The sequence below is a fragment of the Psammomys obesus genome, unplaced genomic scaffold, assembly GCF_907164565.1.
Source record: "Psammomys obesus unplaced genomic scaffold, mPsaObe1.curated_primary_1811, whole genome shotgun sequence".
NCBI classification, from domain to species: Eukaryota; Metazoa; Chordata; class Mammalia; order Rodentia; family Muridae; genus Psammomys; species Psammomys obesus.
Genome location: NW_026587216.1, coordinates 2,418,685 through 2,444,697, shown reverse-complemented (window position 1 = coordinate 2,444,697; position 26,013 = coordinate 2,418,685). Strand labels below are relative to the sequence as shown.

Genomic DNA, 26,013 nt, shown 5'->3' with positions numbered 1-26,013 from the left:
TTTTGTAGTCTAGGCTGGCCCAGAATTCACAGAGATCCACCTGCCTCTGTTTACTAGAGTGCTGGGACTATAGGCGAGCTCTACCATGCCCACCTGCATACACATTCTTACGAAGCTTTATAGTTATGTTACTTCCATGCTAATAATAATTTGTTTCTGTGCATAATTGAAATATTTGTACTTGGATTCGTTCAGTCATCTTAAGTATTAAGTATCTTTCTTAAGGAAAGCAGGCTGTGTTGCCAGGTAATACTGGTTTAATACTGTGAGTCTTAGTGTTGTACAGTGTAGGATTCTACAGTGCAAACATTTACCAAGATTAGCTTTAGAGTACCCATTAGTGCTCTTATCTCTTGAATAATGCTTAGCATCCCTTGAAATTTCATATTTTGCTTTGGGAATGTGCATGTTTACTTCTGTTTCTTTATTGAGACAGGTTTTATCTTATGCAAGTTACAGAAAAAGTCGACTAGCATACAATCTTAATTAGTTCTTTTTGTTTTGTTTTGTTTTTTTTTTTTTTGAGACAAACTCTCCTGTAGCCCAGACTGTCCTTAATCTCCTTATGTTCTCAGGATGGCACTCTAAATTCTCTGGCCTTATCCTCCCCAGTGCTCAGAATGAGTGTGTTAACAGAAGCAGTACACTGATACAAAACCTGATAGAAGTGGTGAATAGTATAATTTTCATCTCTTTGGTCATACTTCAGAAAGCATTATACTTTTGACTGGGGTTTTCCATTTACTGCTGCTGTCTTGGTCAGTTTGCCTTGAACAACTTGACTAAAGTCATTGTTCCCTGATCTTCCTAAGTAGCAGCTACTATAGGGGCCAGTAGGCACCTTGGCTCTGTGGGTTTTTGTCTTTGGGTAGTTTTGAGTATTTAACTCAGGGCTTGGCATGTATTAGACCAGCACTCTACCATTATGCTACATTCCCACCCTCGTGTCTGTGTTCTCCACTTTATTCCTCAGGCAGAGGAAGAGAATGAATCTCCTTGTCTCCAACCAGCAGTGGTTAGCAGAGAAAATTTAAAGCAGTTTATGGCGAATTGTTTTTTAGTTAATTAGTTTATGGAGAATTAATTATGATAACTAAGTAGTTATTAGCTGTCATAACTAACTCATGTTCCTTAGTTATAAGATGTGTAACCAAGTGATTGTTTCAAAGGACCTTTGATATGTGAAACAGTCACATACCTTTTGTTACATTTTAAAATTTAATTTTCTTTCAGCCATCTTTAAATCCTGAATATGAGAGAGAACCAAATCAGAATAAATCTTTAGCTGCGGGTGTGTGGGGTAAGTAATATTTTATCTGTTTTTTTGAGGGACAGAATATATTGTGTTTGTAGGTTTTCTTTTTTAAAGAGCACAAAATAGGATACAATAAATCTTGTTAACAATTGCATTTGAAGTGCTAAGCTATTGAAGTAATACCTTTAAAAGGAAGGAATTTGGGGTATAAACTTGATTTGAAATACTTAATTCACACATGCTAGTGACAGTAAATTTTGATCTTTTTGAGAATGATTCCAGATTAATGTAGTTTTGAGATCAGCCTAGCAATCTCAAACAACTCACTAGATAGTTGAATTTTTAGTTTCTTGGAATTTGGCTAACTGGGAAAATAAGTACTTCTAATCATATTGTAATGTGAAATTGGTTGTGTATAGACTGTTAAACTAACTGTATAGATTTTCCTTTGACTAGTCTATATTTTAGGTTATTTGATTTGGGCGACTCTTAAAGTTTAATGAGAATTTCTGGTAAATAACTCCCTTTAAAATTGTTGAGTTTAATTTGATAATATCTTAAAGAAGAAAGTGCACTCATAGTAAAAATTAGAAAGCTTCTAAAAGATTTAAGTGAAGTTTAAAATAATGAAAATTTCATAAGATTTCTGAAAAATAGACTTGAATTTGATACTAAATTAAAAGTTGCTATCCATATTAAAACTTGTACACATGTTCATTTGTAATTTTTAATTGAATACCAACAACCTACTAAATAAAAGGATTGTGGCTTATGATAGCATGCTAGTCCTAATGATAATGGCATTATTTTAAACTTTGCCACTTCCCTGATCTTGATTGTATTAATGGGGTGAAACTGGGGAATTATTTTGTTTTCTTTTGATCTCCCTCTTTATTTAATGGCTTTTGAGGGTGGGGGAGGGGGTGGTCAGACATTTTTGTTAGAACCATATGAATGGCATTGTTTTTCTGTATTGCAAATTAGTATTTCTACCACTCTCCCCAGGCCTACACGCCCAGACACACACATACCCAACCAAAAAAATCTCCCAAGCTCCTCTCTTAGGTATGTTTCCTTATTATTCAGTTTTTCTGGGAACAGCTGATTGCATAAGAATATAGAATCACCTGAAAAGTGTTAAATAGAGCCGCTAAGAAACTAGGGATAGTTTGGATTTTAGTGGAATGCAAGTAAATTTAAAAAATCAGGAATGTCAGCATTTGTCATATAAACTATTACTATTGTGGTACTGTCCTTGCTTGACTTATCTTAGAAATGATTTAAAGACAAAGACAGTTTTGAAAACTAGACTGAAGTGTATTTCTATTAATAAGATTTGGTTCTGCTGTTTCAGAGTTGATTAAGGTTTTTGAATACTAGTTGAAAAGATGAATTTTTCCCCCCCGAGACAGGGTTTCTCTGTGTAGCCTTGGCTGTCCTGGACTCAGGGTTAGACTTTGTAGACCAGACTGGTCTTGAACTCACAGAGATCTTCCTGCCTCTGACTCCCAGAGTGCTGGGATTACAGGTGTGTGCTACCATCCTGGCTTGAAAAGATATTTAAATGAGAGGTAAACTCTTTTACTTGTTAGGTAAACTAAGATATGTGCCTGCATTAAAAATAAAACAAAAGCTTAATTTTGGAATGCTTAATTGTTAATGCTTCCCATAGTACTACAATGAAATTCTTCATTGTTATCACACTTCATTATTCCTTTCTCATTTTACCCCCTGGGTTCCCAAGTATGCTTTTCCTCATTACAACATTTAGAATAGTTTTGTTCCTGAGGAAGATGGAAGGATTTTAGCAAGGACTTCATTAGAATTTTTCTAATAATACTTCCAGGTAAGCAATAATTTACTAACAAAAATGTAGTATGTATAAAAAGAAAATAACTTGTTTCCCAAATTATGACTTTGTCAATTACAAGTGGGCCTGTTCTTGACGTAATACTCCAATTTAAAAAATGACGAGGGGTGGCTGGAGAGATGGCTCATAGGTTGAGAGCACTGTCTGCTCTTCCAGAGGTCCTGAGTTCAATTCCCAGCAACCATATGGTGGCTCACAACCATCTATAATAAGATCTGGCGCCCTCTTCTGATGTAAAAGCATACATGCAGATATTGTATACATAATAAATAAATAATTTTAAAAAAATGATTACGGAAATTAATTAATCCATTTAAAATAAAGTTATTACCTATGTTTATTTTTACTTAGTGTTTTTATTTTAACCTGAATCACAGCTATTTGGGACAAAAGTAATTTGTGTTCTTAATAACACAACATTAAGACAGCAGTTCAAGATACTGAATAGTGTGTTACAGAATTTTAAAATCATTGTATTACTTTGTTATCTGAAGTTTGGGGAACAAGGAAAAAGAAAAATAAATGTTTATGTATGAATTTGGAAATTTTCAGAAGTCTTAATGACTGCTATATGTGTGTGTGTGTGCGCGCGCGCGCGTGTGTGTGCGCGCGCTAGTAGGATACCACCGGGATTCTTTATTTTTAATATTTATTTCATGTGCATTGGTGTTTTGACTTTGTGTATGTCTGGATGAGGAGTTATAGACAGCTGTGATCTGCCATGTGGGTACTGGGAATTGAACCCAGATTCTTTGGAAGAGCAGCCATTACTTTTAACCAGGAAGCCACCTTTCCAGCCCACCAGGATTATTCTTAACAGTTAGTGCTTAAGATATGTACTCAATGCAAGAACAGTTTTTAATTAATAAAGTCGTCTGGTCAGCATTTATATTTGATAACATGGATGAACTCATTTTTGCTCATAGCTGATACAGTACTTGTATTTTAATACTTTATTTAGTATAAATCACATTATTCAAATCTTTTTGTTTAGCCTTCAAACAAAAGCATATTAGTGACCAGTCTCCTACCCGTACTCCCCCAAAAAAGATTTTTGTTATCTAGAGAACTGTAACATAGCTAGCCTGAACCATAAAAGTTGATAAATTAAATGCATTAAATGAAGTATAACTAGGAAAGTTTTTTTGAGAAAGTTGATTAACAGTATTGTGGTGATGGATCATTTTGTTTTATTGAAATACTTTCCTTGATTCTCTGACTTGTGTAAAAACAGTGAACATTTTAGCATTGTAAGAAAAAAGGGAATGTAACAATTTAAAGAACAAGTAAGAGAAATAAATGGAAGTATGAGTAGACAACTTGAGGAAAATAAGTCTTCTGTCAGGAACATAACTTCCTTCGTTGGATGTGGTGGCAATTGTAATTACACTGTAATCCTAGTGCCCAGGAGGCACCAGAGAAAAAGGATTTAGAAAAGAAAGACATTTCAGTTGCAGCCCCATGTACCCCTTCTCCCCTTCTCCTTCCTCCCTACCCACCTTGAGGCAGGGTCTTGAGAACTTGAATTCTGCTGATCTTCCTGCCTAGATTTGCCAAGCTCTGGAGTTACAGGCATGTGACACTACACAGGCCTGAAAAAACAAAAAAGCAAGAGACCTCATTAAAGGAAAAGCACCATGTCTGTTGATATTAATGTGAATTAAACAGTGTAACTTACCTGATTAAAACTATTGTAAATCAAAACAGATTTGTTAACTAAGAACATTCAAACCCAGCAAAATTCAATTTCTGTTTGTGTTTTAGAAATAATCTTTAGCAGATTGTTTTTCTCTGTTAAAGTATGTTTTCACAATAGGAGTTTGATTTAATTGGTTGATGTTGATTCTTTTGAATCTGATGTATGGTCATTATTGTCTTAAGTTTTGAAATTATTTTGAAAACATAATTCAAATGCTACTTTGGTACTACTTGGTTGTACACCTTTCTACATTTAAATTAACCTGTCTGTTAAGACAACAATCTAAAGTAGCCTCAGTTCAGTTCTAGCCTTGGCTCAACTTGGAAATACTTTGCAAGTTTTGTTATCTGGACCATTCAGATAATTTTAGTTGGAGACACTAAGCATTTTGAAAATAACTGACAACTTGATTTCCATTTTCTTTAGCAATACAGTTGTTAAGACCACTAACCACTGTTAAGATCTAGGCCCCTAGCTTCAGATCTTTTACTGGTTATTTAGATATGGGACAGATAACTTAGTCTCTTTATTTTTGAGTGAATTCTCTTACCTGAAAGACAAAGATGATTACAATAAACGAAATTATTGCTTTGTCTCTTACTCAGAAACCTTTATCACGACACAGGTGTTTAGTCAATGTCAGTAGTTGTTTTGTTTACAATCCTATAAGTGAAAGGAATTATAGAGTCATTAAAAGGCAAAAATAAAACTTGTAGATAGTAAACCAGAAAGGGAGTAATAAATGCAGTGATAGAATCAGATTTTATGCAGTGGTTAGCTCTATGAAAACTATAGTGAAAGATAGTAGATTGAATCAGTGAATTGATGTGTTCAAGGTCTGTAGCCAGATTGTTTCAATTGCTCAGTTTTCCTGTCTCAGCCTCCTGCATTCTTTTTCTTACTTGTATCAATTGTACAAATTCTAATTTGTTTGAAAAATTTAGCTAGGTTTTTCCTGCCAGTGACTTTGTATTTAAAAAATTAAAAATGAATTCTTGTAGGTATAAGGAAGGCATATATGACAAGGCAGCAATAAAAATCTCTTACTGTAAGATGAGTTCTTTAGAGGATAGAAGGAAAATTTCAAACACATTTACCTTCAGAGTTCTTGAATAGAAGTTCATTAAGTTTAACAGTTGACAGATCTGAGATAGTAATTTGAATCTAAAAGCTTAATACTTAGAAAGATGTGTAAGAATTGGGAAATAATCTAAAGAGACAAATATTAAAGCAGTATGAAGTGAATGTAGGTGTACACAGTCATTTTCCCCATTATTTGCAGATCATTTAATTATTGCAGTAAGAGCACCCCTCTCTTTGTGAATTGTTTGACACCGTATATAGCCTTGGTTAGGCCCAAATTTGGCCATTGAGGCCAGAGGAGAATGTTAGGTATCCTCCTTTGTCATTCTCCACAGTATTCTAAGTGTGTTATTTCACTGAACCTGGAGCATAATTGGCAACCATTAAGACCCAGTGGTCCTCCTGCCTCTGCTCCCCACAGTGTTGGGATTACAGGCCTACATGGGGCTATACCAGCTTTCATGTAGGTGTTAGGAGTTTTGAACATTGGTCCTTATGATTGCACAGGGAGCCCCCTGACCTACTGAGCCATCTTCCCAGTCCTTAAGAAAACTCCCTTAAAAATGTCATTTTTTGATTATTTTGTGTTCTATGTGTACAGATGGCAGTGTGTATGTGTTAGAGGACAGCTTGTGAAAGTGATTTTTCTCTTTGCAATATGTGGATCCTTGGGAATTAAACTCTTGGTTTGTCAGGCGTTATGACAAGTGTCCTTAGAGCTGCTTGGTAGTTAGGGTTAGAGTTTCATAGTCAGAACAAAACCTTATTTCTTTCTGCATCATACTTGAATATAAACACTTAAAGCATAATGTATTAATCTATTATCTTTCTTATAGTACTTTTGTCATCTGTTACTTTTGCTGCTTTTCTGTGAGTAATTTTGTAAGGCTTAATCTTTCTTGCTTTTAGGACATTTCATCATTCTTTGTACTGAGGACCATATTGAAAAATAGTCAGAATGTTTGCTTTAAGGAATCCAAGCTTAGGGAAGGTGAAATTGTAGTCAGAATCAATTTGAGACTTAGGCAAAACAAAACAAATTTGTCTATCTACTCTGTCTTTTCTGCCTTCTACTCTTCTTACCCTACAATCTTCTTTTTTGAGGTAGGCTCCCAGCATGCAGTTCAGGCCAACGTGAACCTCATTACTCTCCCTTAACTTCTCAAAGTTGCAGGCACGCACCACCCCAACCATCTTGTTGGTGTTTTTAAATCACTGAGTGAGTGAGTGAGTGAGTGAGTGAGTGTGTGTGTGTGTGTGTGTGTGTGTAAAAATTGTGTTTCTTCTTATGAGTCTTCAATCTGTGTCAAACCATTTTCTTGCTGTTTAAACATAGAGAATAAGGTTGTGAATCACATATTTTTACCTGGAAAAAAATCCGTTTTTCTTCTACCATATCCTGACATTTTCATTTTGTTTCTTTGCTTCTGAGGGACCATAGGGGCAGGATTATTAGATCCTTCTCAGCTGCTGTATTTCTCTATGCACATTCTAAACTAAGTCTTTTTCTTTCACGTCTCCGTCTAGCAATGTGTATTGATCACTTCTTTGCTGACAACTCAACTTCAACACAGTTTATTTGGTTTCCTTTCCCATTATAGAAAGTTAATGTGTAAGAATATATGAAGAAAGGAAGATAAACTTAGTTGCTTAGCCATATTGTACCAGAGGTCATCAGTCATGTTTAATTGTGGTTTACTGATTGAAATGTTCAGTTTCAAAGCCTGACACTTAAGATGACACCTTTAAAGTAATTTCTTTCTGAATTTTGTAAATATCAGTTACACCTCAGATACCTTGGTGTTATTTAAAATTCTGCCTAGGCTAAGATAATGGTCTTACTTAATTTCAACTTCCTCCTCCCCTTTTAGAGCTCTCAGTCTTCTAACCTTGGGACTACCAGGATTTTTCCTCCCTCTGTTGTGAGATGAGATCTTACTGTTTTAACTGAAACCAGTTTGGTATTCCTTGGTACAGGCAATCTCATATCTCCTTTAGTGCTGGGACTATAGATGTTATGATGTCTGCAAGAACCTTTTTGTAGGAGGAATCAAGCAGTGTCTCAGTTTAAGCACAAGCAAGCCTCAAACTCATGATCTTCCTGCTTTAGCCTCAGTATCCAGCTAGGAGCCTGCGTTTTTCATAGATTTCATTATTATTAGTCAGTTATGCTGTTATCTTTTAGCTAAAAACTGTTACGACAGTAGAGTGTGTAGTGGTCTTCAATGTTCTGTTCATTGAGATCTTCATTTTCTACTTTTGGTTTCCTTCATTGTATAATAGTATATTTAGTAAAACTATGCTTTAATGACATACTTTTCTTTGTTCTTCTGTGCTTGAAGTTAGCTTTTTTAAAGCTATTAGGGGGGCTGGAGAGATGGCTCAGAGGTTAAGAGCACCGGCTGTTCTTCCCTATGATGGTCCTGAGTTCAATTCCCAGCAACCACATGGTGGCTCATAACCATCTATAATGAGAACTGGTGCCCTCTTCTGGCCTGTAGGCATATACACAGGCAGAATACTGTATAAATAATAAATAAATCTTAAAGCTAGTAGGTCTTTTAGGTACTAAAACATAACGGGATATTTTCCCTAATAATCCAACATATATTTAATTTTTGCTAAGGTATCACTCTTTTCATTTTGTTCTAAGTCCTCATTTTTTTTGAGCATGTAGATGGCACACCAGTTGTGTCTTTCAGAGAGTTCAAGGTTATAGATGAACTGAATCCTCCCAGGTTTCCCTAGGAACCCTTACAGTTTTGTTATGATAAGAAATTGGTATTTTGGGGGCAGGGTATCAGCACAAGTGTCTACCCAGCTTATCAGTCCGTAAAAGCATGTCATTAATATTTTGAGTTAATTTAAATTTGGATTTTTTTTTTTTTTCAGGGATTTTGGTGTAAGTTAACTATTGTAAATTTTCTAACTGTGAAATTGATAATTTAAAAATTTTTTTTAATAAGGGATGGAGAATTACTTCATTGTGATAATGATGCATATGTGTAATATCTATTTGATTATACATACAAACTGATTAAATTCCAGAAAAAACATTTCATATTTTCACCAAGTACAGTAGTGTTGAAAAACATTTTAATCTAGCAGCTATTTTCAGTACTGGCTTTAGAAAACGGATTGAGTTGGTTGGCCTGACCTCGTGTGTTGTCTTTATTTTATAATTAGATGGACTGTAAATTTTGAATGAATATAAGGTTGTTAGTACAATGAGAGGATGAGAAAGACTAGGAAGCTTTGATCTTAAAGACTAGCGTAGGGGACTAGAGCCATTATATCATAAGGCTTGGCTCATTAACATCAAATATACAGGGTTTTTTTTTTTTTTTTAATAAGTGGAAAATGTATAAAATTCTGGTTTTCCAGTTACATCTTTACACCTGCAGTCATCTGCATTAGTAATCATTGCCCAATTCTTAAATTTAATGAGATTATGTTTTAGCTTTATTTCTTAAGATGGAATTTGGCTTCCTCACTTAGATGAATTATTTCAACCTTAAACCAGCTGATACTATTTTTTTTTAAATGCAATTAAGGTTTTGGTGGGATGATTTTACCCTAAAATTTGAAATTGTATATAATACATTTTTGTGCTTTATTTATGCAGAATATCCCCCGAATCCTAAGTCTAGAACTCCAAGAATGCTGGTCATTAAGAAAGGTAATACAAAAGACTTACAGCTATCTGGATTCCCAGTAGCAGGAAACCTCCAATCACAGCCAGTTAAGAATGGAACTGGTCCGAGTGTTTATAAAGGCTTAGTCCCCAAACCTGCTGTTCCACCCACAAAAGTAAGTCCTTGTGTTTAAACTGGATTTATTATAGATGTCCCATGTGTGAATTGGCACACTACAATTAGTCTCTGCACTTAGACCAGTTGCTGTTTTTTATACTAGTTTTCATCTGTTGTAAAACATTTTTATATAATTGTTTTTTTTTTTTTTTTTTTTTTTAGTTCCTTTGTATTTTATTTTAGGAGTAGAAAACTAAACTTTCATAATGTCTGCTCTACTGGATGTTAGGGTATATTTGGTTGGTATAGTTTTAAGTTTTTGAAATGCTAATGAGTCTTATTGTAAGACAAAAAAAGAAATCTTTAACTATAAAGTTTTGACAATAATGGTGATTTAGATTGAAAGAATTTATTGTATTAGTTTAAATAGCACATTAGTTATTTTGTATGTAGTTGTTTGTCTTTACATGTGTTAAAATGCACAGGTAGAGGTCAGAGGACATCTTTTAGGAGTCTTCTATTTGTAGGCCCCAGGGATTGGACTCAGAATCAGAGGCAGTTGCCATCTACTGGGCCATCTTGCCAGTCTTCTTTATCATTATTGTTTGTGGTTTTGAGACAGGTTTCAATGTAGCTTTGACTGCCCTACCCTCTGTAGATTAGGCTAGACTCAGATTGTCTCTGCCTCCAGAATGCTGGGCTTAAAAGCATGTGCTAGCACACATGGGTTACCTTTATTTTTTTAAATCATATGTATGGGCATGTCTGTCTGTGGCAATGTGAAGTTGCCTGCAGAGGCTAAAGGTATTACAGGTGATTGTAAGCCACTTGGGTTGTAGAAAAAACAGAGAACCATGTGTTGTAATCCCAACACTGAGGGACCTGATACAGGAGGTTAGTGAGTTCTAGGCTTGCTTGTGTGCCACATAGATACTGTCTTTATAAGGAAATAACAGCAGTAAAAGGCACAAGGGCCAAAGAACCATGGAGAGATGGTGAAGATAGTATAAAAATAACGTTTATGCTCTATGGTTATTTTTTAGTGTGTTCACTTTTTTCTGTTTATTTAAATTTGTTTTTGGTAACTATTGATTCTTCTATTTTTCTTTAGCCTACACAATGGAAAAGCCAAACTAAAGAAAACAAAGTTGGGACTTCTTTTCCTCATGAATCTACATATGGTGTTGGCAACTTTAATACTTTTAAGTCAACAGCCAAGAATATTAGTCCGTCAACAAATTCAGTAAAAGAGGTATGCCGCTGAACATGTCTTGAGGAATATAGTGTGCTTAAAAGCAAAAGACAGGTTATTGCTGTATTGCCCAGGTTTGTCTGAAGCTCATTCATGTTCATAAATGACCATTCTTAATCTTTAGCTTCCTGACATAGGTTGTGCTCAGATGCCCAGTTGCTAAATCCTGATAGTTAATGAATATATTTTATTATTTTTAAAAGATTATTTTACAAAGAGTGCTCTGTCTGCATGTACACCAGCAGGCCAGAAGAGGTCATCGATCATAGTATAGACGGTTGGGAGCTGCCATGTGTTTGCTGGGATTTGAACTCAGGACCTCTGGAACAGCAGACAGTGCTCTTAACCACTGAGCCATCTCTCCAGCCCTAGATAACCAATTTATTAGATACGTAAATTCATTAAAGATGAGATGCTTTAACTTTTTTCAGTGAATTTAGCTCAGATAACTCATTTGCATTGATGTATTTTGAGGAATAGAAATACTTAAAAACCTTAAATTCCTAAGCATTCTAGACAACAGAGAAAATTGTGGAATTCCCACACATAGCTATTCATCAGAAATAATTATTAATAAAATTATTAAAATAATTTATTTCATTTGATCTTGAGTAATCTAGGATCAAAGACTCTTTCCTCTGTTGTTAGACTAAATTGTTTTAGGTTCCATATTGGAATATCAAAACCATATATAATTTATGTTCTCATCTGCAGAATTTTTGAGTTAAAGTATGACCAGTATTTCTACCTGGTTTATTGTTCTTTATTATAATGTACACTTTAATGCTAGCAATTAAGCCTCATTATTTTTTCTTTGGATTAAAAAGTTTCTGTTGTGCAATTCTAATATTCAGATTATGTTTGTATTCTGCTAGAACATCAAGAATTAACAAAATGAAAAGGGCTTCAATCAATATCATTTTCCCTTTTCTTTTATAGGAATCTGGGGAAATCTAATCTAATAATAGTCTATTTGCACAAGTGATTATAAATATTTGCGTGTAATATATTTATTTGTATCAACATTTAAACAATAAAATCCTGATTTTATGTTTCAAATTCTCCAAGTCATCTGACCTTCATTGCCTCTAGAATAAGAAAGTTTTTAAGCTAAACCATTTAATAAGAAAAAAAATATTTGAACTATACTTTAATATCAATTTTACCTTATAAGTAAATGAACAAGAAGTTGTGAAGATTGTGAACTCATTGATTACCTGATTATATGTTTACTAGTATTTCTGAATTTCCCATTAGTGTAATCGTTCAAATTCTTCTTCGCCTGTTGACAAACTTAATCAGCAGCCTCGTTTAACTAAACTGACACGGATGCGCAGTGATAAAAAGAGTGAATTTTTGAAAGCATTGAAAAGGGACAGAGTAGAAGAGGAACATGAGGATGAAAGTCATGCTGGCTCAGAGAAGGTAATTGAAATTGCAGTGATTCATGATTTGACTTTTAACATTTTTATATGCGGTAAATATTTAGATCCTTGACAAACTCTAATTAAAACTTTTATCTTTGGTTTTCTTCCTGCCAAGCCCATGGCAACAAGTTTCTATCTTCTCTGGGTGAATGTTTTAGGCTCTTATATAATCCAGATTGATCTTTACCTCTCCATACAGTTGAGGATAACCTTGAACTTTTTTTTTTTTTTTTTTTTTTTTTGCGTTAGGGTATCTCTGTGTAGCTGTGGTTGTCCGAGACTTCTTAGACTAGGCTGGCTTCAAACTCATAGAGATCCTCCTGTCTTTGCCTCTCAAGTGCTGTGATTACAGACATGGTGCCAGCATACCCAGCTTTGTTTGTGTTTTTGAGACAGGGTTTCTCTGTGTAGCCTTTCCCGAGACTCCATCTGTAGACCCCGCTGTTCTTGAACTAAGAGGTCCACCTGCTTCTGTCTCCCAAGCACTGGGTCTAAGGTTGTGTGCCACCGCAGCCCAGCTATCTTGACCTTACTCTCCTGCCTTTACCTCTGAAAAGCTGGGCAGACATGTACCATCACATCTGGTTTGGGCAATAGAATTTGTGATGGGTGTAACAATAATGTTACAAGATCAGGTCAGCTTTGTACATTGTGTCAAATGTACTTGATGACTTTTTGGTTCTAATTAATCATTGAATTCCTTTGCAAGATTAGAAATGAGCTCTGCTTTTTAGTTAGGTTCAGCTTTTGGATCCCAGGTTCAGCTTTGAGGAGCCCCAGCAGGAAATGGAAAAGAAAAAGTAAGATCAGAGCTTGTAGTTCCTTGGTTCCCTTCCTATGTGCATTCTCTGCAGGCTACTTCCTTTCTATTGGTCATCTCCCTGTATTTTTTTTTCTTTCAGACCATTTGGTAGCAATGACTTTATAGAATTGTCTGGCTCCTGTCCCTGGGGGTGCCCTTACACCCCCACTGTTGTAGTTGAAAATAAGCCCTCAATAAACCTATTTTGAAATTGCAGTTTAGAAGAAAATTCAACTCCTTATAAAGAAAGTTAGCTTTCTTTCTTTCTTTCTTTCTTTCTTTCTTTCTTTCTTTCTTTCTTTCTCTCTCTTTTCTTCCTTTCTTTTCTTTTTCTCTCCCTCCCTCCTTCATTTTTCTTTCTCTTTCCTTTCTTCTTCCTTCCCTCCCTCCCTCTGTTTCTCCCTTTTTCTTCCTTGTCCCCTTCCCTCTCTTCTTCCCTCCCTCCCTCCCTCCCTCTTTCTCTCCCTTTTTCCTTCCCTCCTTTCTTTTTTCTTTCTCTCTTTTGGGTAGTCCAGGAGCCTGCTAGACCAGGCTGGTCTCAAACTTTAGATCCACATGCCTCTGCCTCCTGAGTGCTGGGATTAAAGGACTGTGCTACCACCACCAGGCTAGCCTTTTTTTCAAATAAACTTTGTTTTTTGTTTTTTTTTCCCCTGTATTTTTCATTCTTTATGCATACTATGCATGGACACAAATATACACTTAAAATCCTATTCCTCAGCACTGAGGCAGAAAAATTGACATAAGACTGAGTCAGAGCAGGGACTATATACAGCAAGTACCTGGGCTGCACAATTACACTTTTTCTCTTGCCTTTATCTGTATCTTTTTGGCCTTGTATATTTTTGTAAGAATGTTGTTTAATATTTAATGCTAATAAATAATTTAGGTTATGTGTTTTTCTTGAGAATCTAGACAGGTTCTGTAGTAATTGTTCTTTAGAACTCACTCTTCATTTTTTTTTTTTTAACTCCCTGAAAATTAGGATGACTCATTTAATTTGCATAACAGCAATAGTACTCACCAAGAAAGGGATATAAACAGAAACTTTGACGAAAATGAAATTCCACAAGAGAATGGCAATGCCTCAGTGATTTCTCAACAGATCATTCGATCTTCAACCTTTCCACAAACTGATGTTCTTTCCAGTTCACTTGAGGCAGAGCACAGGTTAGTAATTCTCTTTCCTTTTTTTTCTGGCAATATCTCTGTTTAAGATTTTATTATCAAGTTTAGTGATGGATGGGCTTATTTTTGTGATGCTGGGTACTGGGTTTAGGCTCTCATGTGTTCTTTACATGGACTTTAGCTATACTCTCTCAACTCCTAAATTATTAACTTTTTTGTATTGTCTTTTTTGAGACTGGGTCTTACCATAAAGCTTTGGCTGCCTGGAATTTACTGTGTAGGCCAGGCTGGCCTGTGAACTCTTAGAGATGCCTGGCACTTTTCCTGAGTGCTAGTATTGAAGGAATGTTTCACCACACCTAGCTCTAATTTATTTGCTTTCAACAAGTTTGTTAAAAGTAAGTTTCACTTGTTTTTAAATGAACAGATGATTTTTATTTTATTTATTGCATTCATAGTTGTGTTTCCATTGTAATTTAATCATTTCACTCTGATTTAGGTAATCATTGTTGTTTTCTATTTGACTTAATGGACTCTATGTAAGTGGGATTTTATCTCTGCTCTTTTATGCTGGCTTTACGCTTAGAATCTATTCCTGTTTTGAAAAATGAAAAATACTCATTCGGATTAATGAAAACATTTGTATGAATATATGTATACATACAGAAATGAATAAATACGTACATAGACAGTTATTTTTAATGCTATGCATTTGTATGTCTTTCATTGACCTTATTTCAGTCTCACAGAAGAGGCAAGACACATGTTGATTGAGTGTTTTAAAGTCAGTAAATTGTGTAGTTAGCATTTAAATCGAGGAAGCATTAATTAATTGCTGTTTATGACTGCGGGCAAATAAACGTCTTTCTTAACCTCCTTTTGTGTGTGATGGGATTGGGAGTTAGAGATTGAACCTAGGACCTCATGTTTGCTAGGTAAGCTTCCAACCACTGAGTCCTACACCTGAAGCCCACAAAACAGTCTTTCCTCTAAACTTACAAAGTTAAAGCTTTTAGATTTCAGGTTTAATTTTTTTTTTTAATGAAAATGTGATGTTTGTTTCTCACAGCTTCAATTTTCACTTTCTTTGCAGTTCTGAAGTCCATATATAACCTTATAGTGAAAAATTTACTAGAAGTCCTTAAAAGAAGCAGAAACTTTTAAAGTTATTGCTTCATGTGTTACATGAAGCTTGTCCAGCAAGTCAGAATGTTTAGTTCTCTGTTACTCGTTTCTTAGCTCTTCCTAAAATGCATGAATTTTCTTCTAAAGAAATTGGAAAGGGGTAAAACTGTTGTGGGTAGTTTTTCATTATTTAGCTGCAGGTTGAGAACTTTGAACAATCATTTTCCTGTTATTGTTGAGCATAATGTCTCGTATTTAGACAATTGTGTACTGAAGATGATGAATGAAATACGCTCAAGACATCTATAGAGGAATTAATTATAAAGTGCAAGATAGGGCAGGCTTTTATAGGTTTTTCTTCTTAAGTAGAAAATCTAATGAGCATTTCATGTGTTGGAATGTGGCGGTATTGAAGAAAAAGTAAAAGTGGCATCATTACTACTTTTAATACAAGGATTTGTCACTTTTTATTTTTGACTCTCCCTACTCAAGTTTCCAGCATAGAGAACCTTGATCCTAAACATTAGGCAGTTCATTCTTACTTTCTACCAAATATGGTTTACTTGATCAGTTACTCATTTCTAAGAAAAACAACCCAGAAATCATTTTGTACATTGGGGACCGTATGCTAGGTTGTGGATCATATCTTCTTGTACAGAGTATAAAGGGAATAGTTACACTACTCAGGTAAAGCTCTAAATTAAGTGTGCTTTTCTCCTTTTCAGATTATTAAAGGAGATGGGCTGGCAGGAAGACAGTGAAAATGATGAAACATGTGCTCCCTTAACTGAGGATGAAATGAGAGAATTCCAAGTTATTAGTGAACAGGTAAGGAAACCTGAGCCTTTAGATTCAGTCCTAAGATAGCCTTTCTGTAAGTAGGACAACCAAATGATAGGTAAACATTGTGGTGGGGGGACAGTTTAAGTTTTGTTAGAAATTTACTAGCTATCGCACCATAGGCTAGAATTCCCTTTGAGACAAATCTGCAGTAACTTACTGTGTGTTCAGTGTCTAGGTAGACAAAATGCTCATCAATTTTTGTTTCCCAAACCTTTAATTTTGTTACTGATTTGACATGGGTACCAAGTTTTAATTAACTTTTGCCTTTGATCCTTTAAAAAAAGAATATTTAAAATTTGAAACCATCTTGTTTTAGATCTCTATACTTTCCTTTCTGAAAGAGCATTATTAGAAAATATTGGATAGACTGTCAAAATTTTTTTTAAATCCATTGTAGATTAAAAAATAGTTCCGGTTATATATAACTGTTTTCTATGCAGAAATATTATGGTTAGTATTATGACCATTAGAAACTCTGCCTAAATATTTTGAATGGAGTCTTCCACGAAGTAGCCATAAGAACTTGAATGTGAACTTTAGTATTCTCATCATACTTCTACTATTCTGCTTTCATATGAATTTGATGATTTTCTTATGCCTCATATAAGTTATCATATACTATATGTTTCTGTGATGGTCTTATTTTTTCTGCCATTATAACTTCAAGTTTTGTATATGTAGCAGGTCCTAGGATGAACCTTAGTAGTATATAATTATTTGCATGGTCCATATATTGTTTATTCATTTATCTATTAATAGACACTTGGGCTTTTACCTATGGTTACTTCAAATAATGCTGCTATGAAATAAGTATAGAAACTTTTTTAAAGTTTTTATTTATTGGGTATACAGTGTTCTGTGCACTCCCATATACCAGAAGAGGGCGCTAGATCTCATTATAGATGGTTGTGAGCCACCATGTGGTTGCTGGGAATTGAACTCAGGACCTCTGGAAGTGCAGCCAGTGCTCTTAACCTCCGAGGCATCTCTCCAACCCAGTGTAGAAGCTCTTGATTTCAGTTCGGGTGATATCTACAGTAGACTTGCTATTGAAAAAAAGTCGGGTTTAGAATAGCTCAGCAGGCACTTGCCAGCAAGCCTGACAAAACCTCCTTTTTATCCTCAAAATCCACATAGTGGGGGTGGGTAGGTGAAAATATTTACAGTTAAGAACATTGACTACTCTTATAGAGGACTTGGCTTCAATTTCCAGCACCCACATGGCAGCTCACAGCTCTGTGTAACTCCAGTTCTGGGGGACCTGCCATCCTCACACAGATATACATGCAAGCAAAACACCACACAAGAATAAATAAGTCTTAAAAAAAATACACATGATTGAAGGAAAGAACTGACTGTAAGTATACATATGTGTTGTATACACATATGACACAGACCAACACACACACACACACACACACACACACACACACACACACACACACATTGAGTAAATGTTTGAAAACAAGCCAAGTTTTAGGGGTTGCAAGATGACTCGGTGGGTAAAGGGCCTTACCTTACCACGAAGCCTGACAACTTGAGTTGGACCTCAGGGCCCATAGGGTTCTAGAGAACTGAGCCTGTGTGTTGTCCTTTATCACATATATGTATTTCCTCATACACTTCATGGTAAATGTAAGTAGGGGCTGGAGAGTTGGTTCAGTGATAAGAGCCTCTTGCAGAGGACCCACGTTCAGTTCCTAGTACTGATATTGGGCATCTGACAATGGCCTGTAACTCCAGTAATGGGATCCCATTGCCTCTTCTGGCCTCTGGGTACTAGGCATGTCATAGTGCAGGCATATATAGGCAATTACTCACATACACACATTAAACAAAAATAAGCCTTTATAAATATAATTTAAAGGAGGTTTTAGAGAGATCCTCATGCTCTTTTCCCATGGAATATACCACTTTACATTTCCTGCTAACAGTGTACAGGAGTTCTAGTTTCTCTAAATCATCATTGATAACTTGTTTTCTATGAATCTTTACTCAGTGGTTTTGATAAACAAGCAGTCTTTGCCTTAGTTTTCTATTGCTAAGAAAGGCACTAAGGGTACTCATGGAAGGGAAAGTTTATTTAGGACTTCACAGTTTCATGGCTTTAGAGTCTGTGGTGAGAGCATGGTGGGGAACATGGCAGGTATGGTTGCTCAGGAGCAGTAACTCAGAGCTTACATTTTTATCCTAAAATAGGAGAGGGAGGGAGGGGAAGCGAAGCAAGGAGGGTGGGTGGATAAAGAAACTGGGAATGGCATGGGCTTTTGAAACCTCAAAGCCTGTTTCCAGTGACATACTGTACTCCAACAATGCTGTACTTCTTGATTCTCCCAAACATTTCAACAACTGGCTACTGCTGTAGCAAATAAAAAAAGTGTTGAGTTATATAATGTTTATTATTAGCTCTTAGATTATCATGGTGCTATTATCTAATCCTCTGTCCCAAATAATAAGACATAGATAGACACCTGTTAGATTTTATAATTGCCTTATAATCTTGGTTGAGACAGATATTTTACCTATGCTGCCTCAATAACCTCACCATCTGCCTCCCAGCCTCCACCCAATGCCATCATCCTTAACTATCATCCTAACATCCATAATCCTATAAATACTTGGATTTATTCTTCATTTGGGCCTTTCCATGCCAGTATTGGAGTCCTTCCTCTAGGCCCATGTAATTCCTTCTTTACACCAACCCATCATGGCATTCTCCTTCTTCCTCTCTTCTGTTTCCTGTGATTCCCCTGTACTCAAAGCCGGGGAACCTTAGCCACACCTACCCCTTTCTGCCCTGCCCAGGTATAGTCCTTTAATCATCCAATCAGGATGTTTTAGGTTTACAAAGTAACGATAGATAGGTGTAACCAGATCTTGAGAGCCAATAATTAGCATCAAAATAGAGCTTCTGAGCAATCTCCAACAGGGGACCTGCAAACATATGAGTCTTTGGGTACTCTCATTCACTCTATCACAGTTAGTAAAGTTTGATCATCTTTAGGCCTATTAGCCATTTGTGTTACTTCTCTGGGGTGTAAATTTCTGTTCAAAATCTTTTTTTGGGGGGGGAGCTCATTCTTTTTCCCACCCAGTGCTGGAGATCATATCTAGGGCTAACCCATGTTGCTATGCAAGTGTCATAGTACTGAAACATCCCCCACTCCCTTCCATCCTTGTCCGTATGTGTGTGTGTGTGTATGGTTTAATTTTGTTCAATATAACTGGCTGTTTTGTTTGCAGGTATGTCTTTGCACTGTGTGTGTATGCTTGGTGGTTGCAGAGGCCGGCAGAAAGTATTGAATCCATTAAAACTGTAGTTGCTTATGTTTGAGAGCCACCACGTGGATAAATAGAACCCTTGTGCTCCTGAAGGGCAGCCAGTACGTTTAACCTGTGAGCCTTTTTCTTCAGCTGCATTGCCAATTTTTTTAAAATCAAATTATGCCATTGAGTTGTAAGAGTTTTTATATGTCATAAACGTTAACTCCTGTCACATACTTGATTTGCAAATATTTCTCCCGCCTTTTACCTTGTTGTTTACGGGAAGGATTGATGGTGACAGGATCAAGCCCAGGGCCTTTGGCATGCTGGGCAAACATTGAGCTGCCATCTTTCTACCCAAGCTTTTGATTGTAGCTCAGTGCCTGAAAACATTTTTTTTTTTTTTTTTATACTCTGGTGTTAGGTTTTTTTGTTTGTTTATTTTTTGGAGACAGGGTTTTTCTGTGTGGCTTTGGCTGTCCTGGACTTGCTCTGTCGACCAGGCTGGCCTCTAATTCACAGAGATACACCTGTTTCTTCCTTCCTAGTGCTGCAATTAAAGGGGTGCATCACCACGCCCAGCTTTGTTTTGTTTTTAGTTGCTTGTCCTTGTGAAAATTACAAAGTTTTTTTATCTGTATATTTCACGTTTTAGATCTGAGTGTTTAGATTTTCTGTCTATAAGAGTGTACAATAAAGGTCCAGCCTCATGTGGATATTAAGTTACTTTTTAGTTAAGCCTCTCTGGAAGCACTTTTACAAACAGTCCAGAAGAATGTCAGTGTTTAATTTAATTAAGTTGACAAAGATTAATAGTCATAAGTACTGTTTCTCCAGTAACCTTTATTGAAGACTGCCCTAATTAATGATCTGGGCAGGGGCCAATGAGACAGATATACGCAGTTGCCACCAAGCATGATAACTTGTGTTTGATCCTCAGGACCCTTTGGTGGAAAGTGAACCAAATCAGCTCTTGCAGGTTTTAAAACCATGTGATAACTAAGGAGCTAGCTAAACCTTATTGATAATAAAATACCTAACTGCCACAAAGGTATTATTTGTGCACACTATGAATTGGAAGCCAGTGACATACATAAGGTCCATATTTCCTGAACTAATGATAAAGACATGCTTATATTTATATTAACTACCATAAAACATTTGATATTTAGGTACCCCAAAAATCATTAAGATTTCTTTTTTTTTTATTTTTATTTTTAGTACTTGGTAATAGAGTTGGAACTTAATGGTTCTGGATTGTTTAAACTCTAACTGTAGCAAACATGTACTGAGTGGTCAGACATACTTAAATGTCCAGAGTTGTACTACTTTTTTTATCTAACAGTTTAGTGCTGGGATTAAAGGTGTGCTCTACCACTGCCTGGCTAGATTTTGTTTTTGTTGGAATTTTTCACAAAACTTTTAAGAGTGTGGCATGATGAGATGATGTTGGCTCATAAATAGTGTGATGTAAGAGTAGACTAGAGCTTTGACTAGAGAAGAAACAGTTTCCAGAGAAGAAAATATGCTATGAAAAAAACCAGAGTTAAATGCAAAGGGAAACGTAAAGCTCAAGCCACTATGCATATGCACACGGTGTGTTTAACAGTATTTAGAGCTTTTGGGCTTGAATAGATTCTCATAAAGAACCTCCCTCATCTATAAAACCTAGAGACTATAGACAGTGCCAAGTATTAGCTTATTTAGCTGAATTTGATCTCTGAGAACTTGCATTTAGAGATGGATGACAGGATTTCAAGAGGACTGAGTCAATAGTGTATATTATCATTAGTTTTATGTTACTTTACTGTCTCTTATTTGAGAGGTGATATTTTTGACTTTTTATCATCATCATCTTTAATTTTTCTAATTTTGGGTATTAAGACTTTTTTCTTATGTCTTAATTTGTTTGGTTAAGCAATAAGACTCTGTTAAGTTCATTTTACTTATTCTACAAAGCTGAATAAAACCACCTGCTGGCCTTGTTGTTAATAGGTCATGTTAATAAAGAGATCAACTTAATGGTTAATGATTATATGCCTTGGTGGCACCTGAAAGTATATTTATTATAATTTTTATGTAAGACAGAAAAAGTTTGGAAAGGTTTAAGACCCAGTGTAACAGTTTTGAGTCCTATCTAACCTACAACTTCCACAGTCTCTTTCTACTCTTTTTGTAGTTCTGTAGGTGGTAATTTTTTTTTTCTCCCTCAAAGAATAGATTTTATTTTCCATTTTGTTTCCTTTTGTAACCAGGTCTTGCTGTGTAGCCAAACTTGCCTGGAATTTTATGTATATTAGGGTTCACCTTGAATTTAAGATCTTCTAGCCTGTCAAAGTGCTGGGATTAACAGATGTAGGCCACCATACCAACTAAGAATACATTAATTCTGTTAGAGAATATTTTGTTATAGTAAGTTGATCAATTACCTGTAACTATTGAAATAGCTTATTTTGTGGGTCTTATGTAATTGTATCTGCAATTTTCAGGGTAAGATGCAATGAAAACTTTATTGTATTACTATTATAGTATTAACTCTTGGGGCAAAATTAATTTACTTCTTTTTGACATTTTAGTTACAGAAGAATGGTCTGAGAAAAAATGGTATTTTGAAAAATGGCCTGATCTGTGACTTCAAGTTTGGACCCTGGAAAAACAGCACTTTCAAACCCACCATTGAGAATGATGACACAGAGACAAGCAGCAGCGACACATCAGATGATGACGATGTGTGAAGATTTCCTAACAGCTTTAGAGATTTTAGTGTGATACATCTCTCATGCAGTTTGGGGTGAATTGTAAAAATGAAGAACTATAATTTATGTAGTGAACCTACCCCATTAGAAGATGATTTTTTGGGGGACTTCAATATGAAGAAAACCAAGAATGTTGTGTTGGGCTGTGTTGAACATTATTTCTTTGTAAATGAATGTTGTAGAAATGAGGACTTTGGTTGATCCAACATTGACTTTCTTCATCACTGCAGCATTTCTCTGACTAGCAATGTGACGATGTAACAAATGAGATTTTCTCATTTAATAATAAAAAATTGTGTAATGTTTTGCAAAGCTTCTGTCTTAAAATGTTCAGGTCTTAAGGTAAAAGGCAGCTTACAGTTTTGCTTGCAGAGTCATATCTTTTTCAAACAGTGGAAATCTTCAACTCTACTTTGTGCACCTCTTCACCCCACTTGCCCCTAAAACCAAACAAAACAGCAAAAAGGAAAATGTAGCATGTTGGCTAAAACTGGAGCAAAATGCACTAAACACATTAACTTCTTGAACTCAACTCTTGTACTGTCACCTTTAAAAACAAATTGCTCTTTAGCCCTCATAGCGCAGGGAATGCAAGAGAGGAGACCTACTTGCCAGGCGCTCTTCCAAGCTTTCGGAGGTGCTTGTCAAGAGATGTTTGCTGTCTTGTGAGAGTAGGATTTTCAGAGCTGAGTGGAAGCGTTGTGGGAAAACTTATTTTGATAAATTATTACACATGCAGAAAACTTGATCACACTGACTGGATCTGTCCACAACATGGAAAATAAACTGGATTTTCAGAACATTGTTGTTCTTTGTAGTGTTCAAGGTATCGTTCTCTTAAGTACAAGACGGTTTATACACTTTTAAATTTATACTTTGTTAAAAATGCAATTCCTTTGAGTTTAGAAAAAGGAAGTGTAAGGTTTTTTTGACCAAATTCACAGAGCTATTGAATGAATGTTGACTGTTTTTGTTTGCATATAAAATTTAGAATTATTTGTTTTGATGTTGTGTTAAGAGTATTGTTACCAATTTCAAGCTTTGTCTACTTAGTTGCTTTTATTCCTCTATCCCAATTCCGTTTATATAACTATATTCTTTTTTAAAATACTTTTATTATTTATTTATGTATATGTTTGTATGTTGTCTGCATATGAGGAGCGCAGAGGGGTGTCGGATCCCTTGGAGCTGGAGTTACAAATAGGCAGTTGTTAGCTGCCTGATGGTAGTGCTGGGAGTCTAGCCCCAGGATATTCATACTATAAAGAGAGTAGTCTTACACCAGAAGTGTTTAAAGTTTTATGCTAGAGTGGTCTTTTCCTAAGAATGTATTGTTTCTTTCTTTTTTTTTTTTTTTTTTGTTTTTTTTTTTTTGAAGGCTGCAATGTTTTGTTTTTTTTAAAATCTATTTCCACATCAGTGCTAGCATTCACCAGAAATTAGGTTTTATTTTTTTTCTTTTGTTTCCCACCAAGACTAGGGTAATGGAGAAATTAAATCAGAAATTCCCCACATTTTTACCCTCAAAATTTTTGATGCAAAGTATACCAAAATACTAAATATAGCTTTAAAAATTTTTTTTAAAATTTTGAAATCTGCCACAATTCATTCTAAATGGGAAAAATAATGTATCAGCCACAATGGTACTAATAGTTTGACAAAGCTGGCAGTGTCACGTTGAGTGTCTTTGAATTGCCTATTATTTGTATAATAGGATAATGAAAACTTGTTTTGGGGCATCTTTATATTCAGAAGATATTTGCCTTCACCCCAATCTAGATAATAATTACCTAATGTTTATTATGTTTTAATAGAATTACTGTTTTATAAATATGGTCTGTTGGACTGGAGAGGTGGCTTAGTGGCTAAGAGCACTGACTGCTCTTCCAGAAGATCTGGGTTCAATTCCTAGCACCCACATGGCGGTTCACAACTGTAGTCTAACTACAGTTGCAGGGGTTTCATCACTCCCACAGACACATACGTGCAGGCAAAACACCAATGCATGTTAAATAAGTATGGTGCATTGCAGCATTGCAGTGATGCCATCAGGTGATGGCATAAACACAATTGGTTATCCAGGGGGTGGAGATACAAGCAACTTAAGGATGCTTAAAGTCAGCATAGTTTTAAGTTGCTGTCTAAAGAATGGATATTAAAAAGTAACCCTACAAATGCACTTTGGATAAATTGTAGATCTAGTGTGGAATTACTGAACAGAATTAGCTCATGGTTGTTAGGGGGAGCACAGTTTGAATGCTTGAAGCTCGTTTTCTGCATAGCACCACAACCAAGGTAATGAGCAAAAATACACTGCCTCAGGTTTCTTTGGATTTAACTCAAGTCCTTTGACTCCTCACTCACTTTATAATAAATTGTAATTAATGAGCAAAATCCTTGTAATCTGTTTAAAATAGCATTTCAAAAAATGTATCTTGTTTGAATTTAAGATAAAGATTTAGAACGGTTTTAATTTCTATATGAAATACACCCACCCCAAAACTAATTTTAAAAGTGAAATCACAAATCTCACTTTAAGCAATTTCTCAATTGCTTGTTTGTCTTTAAGCTTAGTTTACTAATTTTTGACTAAATACTAAGACCGCTTTTATGACGTTTTGAGGAGAGTTAGAACACCCAAAGGGATTCTAATGGAAGTCTGTTTTTCAAATCTGGCATATCTCTAAATTTCAAATGAATGCTTCAGTAATACCCTAACAGTGCTCATAAATGTTTAGCAAAGGGAGTTAAAGTTTGAAAACCATAACCTAAAACTTAAATTTTGACATAAAACAGGTATCACAAGCCAATCTAGTTATGTCTGGGTTTATACTTACACGTTTATTTGAATGGATGCTTGACTTCTGTGAAGGATTTTCCGAGTTTGTAATTGTAACTGAAAGGCTTTTCAAACAATAGCACAATCTGTAAAAGACCCAAGTGTGCAGAGGCTCCAGTTTGTTCTTTTTCTTGTTTAGTATGTTTCCATAGGTGAGACTGAGCACTAGGATTTAACTGTAGCAGTGGTGTTCCAAGCAGAGCTGTTTTAACCTTAGCATTTGGGAATGTATAGTTCAAAGTGCTTAATAGCTTAATAGGTTTTATATTTATTTTATGTTTACTTGATGTGATCTATTGAATATTTCTAATACCTTTGATGGATTATGTTATACATAATTGGTTTCATTGACATTTCGTACAGGAGTGTAATGTATTTTGATCATACTCCTGTATTCATCCCTCCTCCTGTTGTTAGTACCTTCCCAGCTAACCCCTACCACATCTGTCTACTTTTATCTAGTTTTACTTATTTATTTGTGGGGTTTCTGTTTAGTTTTGTTGTTTTGGTTGCGTTTTTTTGTGACCCAGTGAATTTGTTATTGTTTGTGGAAGCATGGTGGCACCCTGCCAGTGGCAACAACCTCGAAGAAGAGGTCTCTTGCTTACCTGTCAGCCATTAGTTTAGGGTATGTGTGTAATTATTCAGGGAAGGGTAGGACCCTATGAGCTCCTTAGACCCCTTTGTAGATCTTAGTAGGTCAACACAGTAGCTGTGCGATCTACTATAAAGAAACTATGTAGAAACAGGGTGGCTCATGTTACTGAACCCTTAGGTCCGTAAACACTGCTCTGCTCTGTTCTGTACAGCAGGCCCTGACTTCTGCAGTGTGGAATGGTACCGTTAGTAGTGGTTCTCAGAACTGTCTGCATGGTGGTATTGTACTGGCCGGCCTAAAACAACAGTTAATGGCTCTGT

At 35.6% G+C, this 26,013-nt stretch overlaps 1 protein-coding gene across 3 annotated transcripts in view; it reads left to right on the top strand.

The window, feature by feature from the left end:
- Window positions 1-23,056, top strand: part of Gpbp1 (GC-rich promoter binding protein 1) — a 61,066-nt gene extending 38,010 nt beyond the window's left edge. For 2 of the 3 annotated variants that reach the window (XM_055603396.1, XM_055603397.1), the window contains exons 5-12: window positions 1,234-1,300; window positions 2,261-2,320; window positions 9,533-9,717; window positions 10,771-10,911; window positions 12,169-12,336; window positions 14,126-14,310; window positions 16,119-16,221; window positions 22,077-23,056. In XM_055603396.1, the coding sequence (XP_055459371.1) occupies window positions 1,234-1,300; window positions 2,261-2,320; window positions 9,533-9,717; window positions 10,771-10,911; window positions 12,169-12,336; window positions 14,126-14,310; window positions 16,119-16,221; window positions 22,077-22,235 (1,068 nt within the window). In that variant the 3' untranslated portion in view covers window positions 22,236-23,056. The remainder of the gene's footprint in view (window positions 1-1,233; window positions 1,301-2,260; window positions 2,321-9,532; window positions 9,718-10,770; window positions 10,912-12,168; window positions 12,337-14,125; window positions 14,311-16,118; window positions 16,222-22,076) is intronic. The other variant, XM_055603398.1, reaches the window with a different exon arrangement.
- The last annotated feature ends 2,957 nt before the right edge of the window (window positions 23,057-26,013 follow it).